Source organism: Habropoda laboriosa, unplaced genomic scaffold (assembly GCF_001263275.1).
Source record: "Habropoda laboriosa isolate 0110345459 unplaced genomic scaffold, ASM126327v1 scaffold816, whole genome shotgun sequence".
Lineage (NCBI taxonomy): Eukaryota > Metazoa > Arthropoda > Insecta > Hymenoptera > Apidae > Habropoda > Habropoda laboriosa.
Genome location: NW_017101002.1, coordinates 652465 through 662191, shown reverse-complemented (window position 1 = coordinate 662191; position 9727 = coordinate 652465). Strand labels below are relative to the sequence as shown.

The 9727-nt window shown below is 48.2% G+C and overlaps 1 protein-coding gene across 1 annotated transcript in view; it reads right to left on the bottom strand.

The window, feature by feature from the left end:
- LOC108577837 (muscle calcium channel subunit alpha-1) overlaps positions 1-7999 on the bottom strand; it is a 24369-nt gene extending 16370 nt beyond the window's left edge. Inside the window, 16 exon segments of the mRNA XM_017941048.1 lie at positions 1072-1163; positions 1247-1367; positions 1447-1539; positions 1613-1730; positions 1799-1950; positions 2040-2113; positions 2190-2335; positions 2441-2543; positions 2623-2786; positions 3155-3258; positions 3334-3509; positions 3801-3971; positions 4055-4161; positions 4702-4841; positions 7065-7170; positions 7602-7999. Of these exon segments, the coding sequence (XP_017796537.1) occupies positions 1072-1163; positions 1247-1367; positions 1447-1539; positions 1613-1730; positions 1799-1950; positions 2040-2113; positions 2190-2335; positions 2441-2543; positions 2623-2786; positions 3155-3258; positions 3334-3509; positions 3801-3971; positions 4055-4161; positions 4702-4841; positions 7065-7170; positions 7602-7912 (2178 nt within the window). The 5' untranslated portion in view covers positions 7913-7999.
- Positions 8000-9727: the final 1728 nt, after the last annotated feature.

Here is a 9727-nt window from a genome sequence, read left to right as displayed (position 1 = left end):
CGCGCCAGGCTTTCACGCTCGTGCTGCTCCGCATATTTATACAGAGCCTCGTTACGAAATATTGCAAAAAAGCAGGGGAGAGTAGCGACGGCGGTCGGGAGAGTGCAGAGGGGAGGGCAAGGATAAATAGAAAACTAACAGCGACGCGGCGAATGTTTCTCGATAACGGTTTTAATTCCCAAGTATCGGTATTCGATTGCGACGACCTCGATTTTGCGTGTGTGCGTGCTTTCTAGTTCGCAGCCGCTTGAAGCGGCGAAGCGCACCGATTAAAGGAGATGACACAGTTCTCGGACGCGACGCGACGGTTTAAACCCGCTACTCACGACCAATAACCGCGTCCTATTAAAAGTCAGTGGCAAAACGATGCTCATCACCTTGCCCCCAAAAAATATCTCGCGGCGAGATAAGCTCTTTCCAAGGTTCCCGCGAGACTGTCTTATCCGTGAAATCTGTCGTTAGCTCGTTGAAAAGCTCGATCGAAGAGTACGCGATCCTCTTTTCCTACGTTACGTCGGTTTGCGTATCTGCTTTGCGTACTGGTTTGCGGAGGGAATGCGGTATTAAAAGGGGGGAAACGCGCGATAACACTGCGAGACTCGTTTATTAAAATACCGAATGGACGGTTTCTAAGTTTCCACGAAATACCATCTAAAGTTGACTTTTCAGAAGGTCGCGTACCGCCGCGCCGGTTGGCCTTAATACCTCGCGTTTATAACAAAATTTTAAAGCGGTTGTGCGCATCGAAACGGAGAAGAACCGATATCGCCGGAGGTGTAATTAAAATCGAGGAGGAGTATTTGCGAGCAGTGGAATATTCAATGAGATAACTTGTATCTCTGGTAGGAAGTTGGCGTCTAGGTTGGCGTCTAGGTTGGCGTCTAGGTTGGCGGCGGCGACGGCCTCGGCGTCAGTGATTACGAGCGACGGAAAACGAGCCTTCCTATCCGGCGCTCTTTTCAGAACGATAAAACGACCGGCATTCTAATTTTCCTCGGCCTTGCGAGGACCGAACGTTTATTCGCGCGACACACTTGCATTCCTCCGCCCCGAACAAATCGAAACACTCACCTCTTCCTCTGCTTCTTTCTCGATGGCAGTCAGCGATTCGGCATCGGCGAGGTTATCGACAGCGATGGCCAAGAACACGTTCAGGAGGATATCTGCGTTGCTTCTTTCGTCAAGGATCATTTAACGGGAATAACTTGAGAATAACGTGAAATTTCTTCGGTGACAAAAAGGATACAGTTACCGCATATAAAGAGAATGATGAAATAGAAACAGGCGAGCATGCCGAAACTTGAAACACCGCCGTAGGCTCTAATTCCATCGTACATAACGGCGTTCCAATCTTCACCGGTCAGTATCTACGAATCGAAAGAAAATGATCATTTTCTGAACCGTTTCGGGAGTGATGGCAGGGACACGCGAGGCTGAGAAGCTTGCCTGAAAAACGGTGAGCAAGCTTTGCCAGAAGCTGTCGAAATTGTGACGAGGCTTGTCCTGTAATTCGCTGAAATTGAACTTTCCACCGAATACCTGCGGGAAAATAGATACGTACGTTGAAACTGCAGGTAGCTGTTGACGGTTGGAAATGAGAAAGGAATGGTACCTGCATGCCTAGGAGAGCAAAGATGACGATGAAAAGGAAGAGCAGAAGCAAGAGAGACGCGATCGATTGTATCGAGTTCAACAGGGAAGCCACCAAATTCGACAACGACCTCCAATATCTAAAAATAGAAGGGCAGCGTCGGTTTCTCCTTGGGAATTACGCGAAAAATGCCGCGAGAGCACTTACTTTGTCACTTTAAATACCCTGAGCAACCGGACGCAACGGAGAACGGAAACGCCGAGCGGTGGCATCACGTGAGTGTTGGTGAGGATCATCTCGGTGATCGAACCGATCACCACGAAACAATCGAAACGATTGAACAGCGAGACAAAGTAACCCTGAACAGCGGAATAAACAGCGTTCTCGTTCAAATAAGGACTTTAGTCGTTCGTCGAGAAATTCCCTCTGCGGAGTATGCGAAACTTACTTGAAATCCTAAACTATACATCTTCAACATCATCTCCATGGAGAAGAGCGCGATGAAAAACATATTCGTGATCTCTGTGTGACGAAAGATAAGAATTGCGCGTTAAACGTGCAACGTTAAACGTTGGTGATTAATCGTGAAATGGCATACCTTGAAAGTCGTCCAACCAGTGCGGTTGATTGTAGTGCTCGGTGGCCAGAACCCCGGTGTTGAGGAAAACCAATACAATGATCAACCAGTAGAAAACCTGCGACTTGACGGCTTTTCTGCACGCTCTCCGCATTCTCCTGTTTACTCTGCGAATTTACAATTCAAACTCAAGCAGCTCACTTTTCTCGTCGACAGAGAAAAAGTATTCGATGTAGTCGGATGTAATCCGTTTCGTTAACCTTCTCTCTCACCTGTTGAAATCCCGCTTTTTCCTCCTCCACGCAGATTCCTGTTGAACACCCTCCTCGTCGCCCTCTAATTGATCCGTGCTCTCCATTTCGCTCTGCTGCTTGGCTGGAAAAATGATTTTATCGACCGACCGATAAGAATAAGAAAAGATACTAACGAGATTACTCGCAGGTACGGGACCTACTCTTTCCATCCTGCATCTTCGGCTCGTCGGCCTCCGGCTCGATATCCTCGGCTTGCGTGATCCAATCGAGGTAGCCCCTCAGGTCGTCCTCGATCTGCTGCTTCTCCCTCAGTTTGTGAAAGTCACCCCTCGCCTTTGCCTTCTCTCTCTCCTTCGAGAACTCGCTGCACCGGGGGCAAAGCGGCGTGATTAGAGGCACAGACGTACGGCGTGTAATTGAAACGTTCGCGAATGGAAATTGAAATAAGAAAGAAACGAGAAGGAACTTGCGACGTTTCCTATTACGTATTCCCTTCGCAAGATCACGCGAAGAAACAAAGAGAGAGAGATACCGTACGGTTCGATCGTCGCTCAGGTTGCTACGCAATCGCTATTGCGTACATCCACCAGAGAAACAAAGAGATATTTATATACTTGGAGGCTCGCTGGGGGGGTAGGTGAGGTCGCAAGTAGTCGATATCGAAACTCCGAGGTAGGACAACCGAACAACCTTTTTGCTACCGAAAAAAAGAGAAGGTTCTTCGATACTCACCCGGACAACACACCGAGAATCAGATTCATCACGAAGAAAGCTCCGAGTATGACCATCGAGATAAAATAAATCCATTGCCAGGAACTTCCCATCGCGTCCTCGATCTAAGGACAGGTAGAAAGAAAACGAAGAGAAAGGGGTTGAAGAGGTCGAGCGGAGGATTGGAAATTGGGTCTTACGCTGTAGAGTACGTCGGTCCAGCCTTCGAGAGTAACGCACTGGAAGACCGTCAACATGGCCAAGCCGAAGTTGTCGAAATTGGTGATACCCCAATTCGGACCCTCCCAGAATTGCTTGCTACAATAGTACTCGGGTCCCACGTTATCGCACTGGTAGCCACCTGGTCCACAAGGAACTGGTTCGTCCATGATCGCGTCTGCGAATACGATCGATCGGTTTTATATCAATTTCTAATCGATCTGTGAATCAGCTGTTTACCGTGGGGCCACGCAGGTCGCGTACCGCGCGCTAAGAATAATTAGACGTTAGTTTCGCCGCGGCTGAATCATATCTAAAATAGCGCCGGTGCAAAGTGTGTTTCGGGGTTAAGCCGGGAACTCCCGCGGCGCTTGGTCCCTGCCAGCATCTCCTCGATCGGTTCTCTATTAATCGCGGGGGAATAAGAAGACGCGCCGCGCCGGTTAGCTCCGAGAAGCATACTCACCGGTGACATTGTGCCTGCACGTTTTGTGCATTTTCCCAGAGAATAGCTCGAGGCCGATGATAGCGTAAATAATGATGACGAACAGAACCAACAGAGCGATATGTAGAAGGGGTATCATCGCTCTCAAAATAGAGTTTAGGACCACTTGAAGACCTGCACAGATCGACGGAGTTTTCACGTAAGTTAACACGTTTGCGTGTTGCGTCTTACTTGTCGCTTTGATATGGAAATCTTACTTGGTACTCCGGAAACCAGCCTGAGAGGTCGTAGCACTCGAAAAGCCCTTAACGCTTTCACGTCGAAGCCTTCTTTCATCAGCGTCGTCAATACTATGCTCACCATTCTGTAATCGGAACGCTCCTTTTACCATTCGCCCCTTTTCTCTCCTATTGTCCCGGAGTCGATTTCTTGCCGGACTAGGATTCAGCGAACGCGAGAAACGTCGGTGGAGAACGATACGAAACTCGAGTCGAAATTAAAAGTACCTTGCCTCGGAGGCGAACTTGGAGTGAAAGACGAGAAACCCTCTTGTTTCGTTAACTAAGCGGAACTTGTTGAAAGAAAGCGGGTATCGCGATAAAACGGTACAGAGGGAGGATCGCGAGATCCCATAATCGAGGATTTCCGAGGACCGCCACGCAAGCAGAAAACCAGCGGTATATGTACGCGGCGAAGAACGTGTCCCGATTCCAATTAAAACAGAATTAATCTCGAGCGTTTATCCTGCCGCGAAACATGCCACGCACCAATGACAGCAAAACCAAGCACCGTAAATTCCGGGTTTTTTCCGCTACCGAAACTTGGTTCGCGACGTGATTGTCGGTTGCGTGCGTTAAAAACGCGTATCGATAATGTGGTATAAATGGGAAAGTATTGTACTCACCCTATCACTACTATCGAGAAATCTAATATGTTCCAGCCGTTCCGAAGATAAGCGCCAGGATGAGCCACGAAGCCATAAGCGATGATCTTCATAACGCACTCGACCGTAAAAATCACAAGAAATATATACTCTATTTTTTCCTGAAACACAGAGCCAAAGGGAGTGCAACGTGAGACAAAACGGAGACACTTTCTTCCATCGCCTCAAAATTCTCAATTTCCTACCATTTTCGTCGAAATTATCGTTCTTGTGTTTTTCGGGTTACAAGAATTCGACAATCTTATGAAAAATGCAAAATTCAAAATGGACGATCTAATATCACTGGTATACACGTTGTTTTCAAGTGAATTTTTCTGAAAAACTCGGCATTTCTGCGTTTATTGCTGCGGAAGTAATAGAAGGAAACTGTGGATTATAACTGTTGTTTGAAATGAAGAATGCTCTTTTATTCTTATTCTAATTCTAAGTCGTTATTTATATTCTGATTGCGAATCATCAGAATCGAATTCAAATTATTCGAGTTTGAAGTTAAACCAATGAAATTCGAAATATAGAAGATCTGAACTCAGCCAATGCCATTGAAGTTAAACCGATGAAATTTTCAAAAAATTGAGGAGCATGAAATTTCGTCAACTTTGACGGTCTACATCTCAGTAAGCAACATATATATTTAAAAAATTCAAACGGTATTTAAAGCTGCTATGTACTACGAAAATAGAATTTTGGCCAGCTTTTCGAGAAACAGCACCGCCGTGCAACGTCCGAAAAGTCACGAGACTTTCTACTGAATCGTTTCTGATAATTCGTGAAATCGTTCACACGTCCAAAGTAAACGTACAGCTTTAATTAGATGCAAGGAAAGCGCAGAAACGCGAGAGCAACGAGTACACGAAGAATCGACGCGTTCGAAACTCAAACCTACGAAACTTTCTTACGCCGGCGAAATTGTCGATCGTTCGAGACCAATCGAGCAGAAACTTCCACCGCATTGGCCAGCAAGTGGCTGATCAAGTCCATTCATATCTAAACGCTCATACATCGACATACCACGCATACATACGTAAATAAGTACGTATGTATGTATACTTATGCCGGGTGTGGATTATCAATGGCTGATCAAAGACCGTCCACACCCACTTGTCCGTTGCACGCTCTTCTTGGCAGACATCGGTGTGAACGAGGGTGTAGAGGACCCGTGACGTAACTTATTGTTAAAGAAACGAACGTATCGCTTGAAATTCCAGCGAAAATTCACGAGGCATCTTCCGTTTGATACCGTTCGAAATTTCAAAGTAGAAAAATAAAAAAATCGGCGGTAATACTGGTGCAAGAAAAGTTAGCGCGAAATTCACCTTATTTTTCCAGCGTGAATCGAGCCTTGAAACGGTACCCACGCGTCAATGTACCGAATGCTTTTTACCAAAATTTCCGGTCTGACGCCGGCACAGAAGAGTTTACTCTACAGGCCGCAATAAGCCGGTGGAAAAAGCCAGACCTCTAATAAAAGGTTTCATACTTGGTCTCGAAGGCTAGATCTTAACGTGTTATTTCGGAAAACCTTTTACCCATTTTCCGGGACACGGCTTCCCCAGTTTCGATTCGACCCTCGCGTTCGTCGCTCTTTCGAACGGTTTCCTTTCGAGCGCTTATTATTTTCCCGCTCTGCATTCTCTTTCATGGTTTTCAGTTACGAGAATCGTTCGGTGAGCGTCGAAACATAGGCTAAACAGGTGGTTCGGACGAATTACGGAGGAAATTGTACGTAAAATGTAGCGCGTCGAAAAGGATCTATCGTCGCGACTTTCCCGTTCGAGCGCGGTGTACACTGGCCCGTATATGTGAATCATGTTTTCCAATAATAGCGGGGAACGGTGGATGCCGATGTCAGCAAGATTGAGCAATTATTGAAGTTTCACCTCGAATAAGTTTCATGCCATCAACCCTATCTCTTGGACGTAGTGTTTATTTATCGATAACCCGACCGGTTCGCGTGGTTCGACGAACGGAACTGTTATTCCTATTATCTTCTCTATTATTAGCTTAATCGGAATTCGTCGTTCGCACGGTATTTCGACCTCTAAACCAGCAAGCCTAAACTCCCATCGCTGTGCCTGGCAACGATCTGTCGATCTTCCGTTAAAAAAAGGAGAAGAAAAAAATAATTTCAGGAAAATTAAAAAAGCGTAGAACTTGTTTATCTCCGGTGCTGGATCGTTGAAATGTTTGCCACGTGGCAGAAAATTCACGCGGAGGAAGAACGAAAATAGCGCAAGGTCTCGGTGCGTTAGTATTTGCCGCGATAGAGAATAAAAAGGTCAGGGAGTTACAGCGAGAACGGGTTACGATGAGAAATTGCTACTTACCAAATACTGGTTGGTCAAATTAGAATCGCCGAACGGGTACGGTGTGTAGACTGCCAGGGCGACGCAGTTCGCGAATATCGTCATGAGAATAAGCCACTCGAAAGGTCTGAAAAGGACTGGTTAAGGAAAATGAAAATAACCCCGGTAGTGCGGCGGCCGATGGTTCGCCAGAATGGGAAAACTTTCGTTTCATTTTTGCGCCTTTCTCACGATCTCGAGAGCTTTTAAATACAAACAGAGGATGAAAAGCGTGGAGAAAGTTTTCGTCGCATTGCAGATCAAAGATATTGCGCGTTCTTCTTCGTAATAAAAAACTCCTTTCCCGTTAAGGTGCACGATCGAGCGGAGAAAAGGCGAGGAATTAAAGGGAAGGAATGTTGTCCGTTTGCATGCTTTTGGGTTTGGTAAACGTTTTACGTAAGAGGTCAACGGGGGAGTGTGGAATCGAGACGGTAAATAAGTATACGTACGTTTCCACCCTCCTCCGTTGGCCTATTTCGCTTTCGAGCGCGAAAACGTTTGTAAGAAAAAGGATACTTCCATTCGACAACGTCGATGCACATTTTGCGCACTGGATTCTTGAGGGGTAGACAAAAGAGGGCCCTGACCGGCCTGTCGGGCGGCGCTTTGCCACCCCTGCGGGCCGGCCTCTTGGCGGTGGACTTTGCGGCTCCAGCGCCGGCCCCGAGTGCTTGGCCCGTCTGCGACTGCGCGCCGGCCGGCTGTCCGTCCTGGGCAGTTTGGTGGTTCTGGTGCTGCCCGAGGATGGGGGGGGTCGCGGCAGTCGGCTGGGCCCCCGGCAGCTCAGGGGGGCCCAACCCCGAGCCCCCATCCCCCCCCGCGCTCATCGGTCCCTCCTCGCCGCCTCGAGCACCCCCGTGCTGACTTCCTCTCCTCCTCCTCCTCTTCTCCTTCTTCTCCTCCCCCTTCTCCTTCTCTTCCTCTTACTTCCTCCTCCGCCGCCGCCTCCTCCTACTCCTTCGCCGCCGCCTCCTCCTCCTCTTCCTGTTACACTAACGTAGGCACGCTTCTCTGGACCCTGCCTGACCACGCAGACGCCCGAGTAGACGCCCGACGACGCCGATCGACGCGCTCTCTCAGAGACGCCCCACCACCCGCTGCAGCTCGCCGGCATGCTACGGCACTGGGCTCTTTCGAACCTCCCTCCGTGACCTAAACATTTTACGAGTACACCATTAGTGGCCTTTTTTTCTCTTACCTATGCTGCGCTTCAACACCTTGACACCTTTCAACTTCGCCGTATCAACAGCGAAAAGGCATGCGGTGTCCGTGCTTTTTTTCTTTTTTTTTTTTAGTCCTCACTTCGACGCGCGCGCGCGCCAATTCGATGAATATTTATGGTCGCCAGATGGAGTAGGTCCTTGGCTTGTCCCGCGTCTCGTTAACATTTAACCCTACGTGTCCGTGGAAGCGAGTAGCGAGATTAGACTTATTTCGCGAGAGGGGACTTATTTCCTTCCGCGAAGACCGCAGCCACTTAGGCAGGACTCCCGCTTCGCTTTCACTGTCACACGTTGCACGAGAAATTCGTCACCCGTCCGGGGGGTGAACCTAACCACGGGTCGCAGCGAGACGCGCGTTAAATCGTAATAACGGCGACGAGATGCGAGTGCTGCACGAAACCAACCCCTTGATTAAGCGACATGATTAATCCTTTGACGGATGGAGAGCTCGACTGCTAAACGATATACTCCATTCACCTTTAACCTCTTCCCCTTCGCGGAATTCCAGAAGACAGCGACAACTCGAGAAAGGAGAATAGCGATAACGGAGAAAAATCGGCACGTTGGACGAGGAGGAGCGAGCAGCAGCGGTTGAGTTTCGGCAAGTCCGGGAGTCTGGGATTTATAGCGGACTCGCGCTATATTTAGTGAGCCTAAATACTAGAAAGCTCTACCTACGAGCGAGTTTCTCGAGCGCGTGCTTGTTTCCGTCTCGTCGCGTGAACTTGTCTGAATTCGTTAGACAGAACTGATCTACTGCTCCCTTTAAACGTATCATCGTTTGCTGTGGTCTTGCCACCGGTACAACTGCTCTCGTAATTTATAAATCGCGTTCGTTCCAAGCCGGAAATTTCCAGTTCCGCCGTCGTAACACGAAAGCGAGTTTATTACGAGGAATTCGAATAAGCGGTACTTCTTTCCGAAGGAGCTTGCAGTCTCTTCTTTTCGCCGAAATTAGTCGAAAAACTAATTTCAACAATAACGTCACGCGATTCACGCGCAACAACGTTTGCTACGACGACTGAGCGATCGCGTGACGCAGAATTGGTGATTCAAGGGACGTAAATAAGTTGTCGTCGGACCATTAGCGAAATTCTCCAACGTTCTACAGGAAAAAGTGCCTGTAATTTCGAAAGAGCTTGTCAACTCGACGTGAGAAAATTCGAGTCGATCGAGTAACAGGTTTGCGGTTACGGGACGAATTACCGTCGATTCGAATAGAGCGATTATCGTGGAAGAAGAAACAGGGTGGAGCGGTCGGTAATTCGTGGGGGCGTGCAGGTAAAACGAACGTTCGCTGTTAATTGTCTGGCCGGCGTGGTGCTACGTGACGTTACCTGGTCAGTGGACGTCGATCGAACGTCGATCGAACGTCGGTCGAACGCCGCTAACAACGTTTCCCCGTGTCAAACGGATATA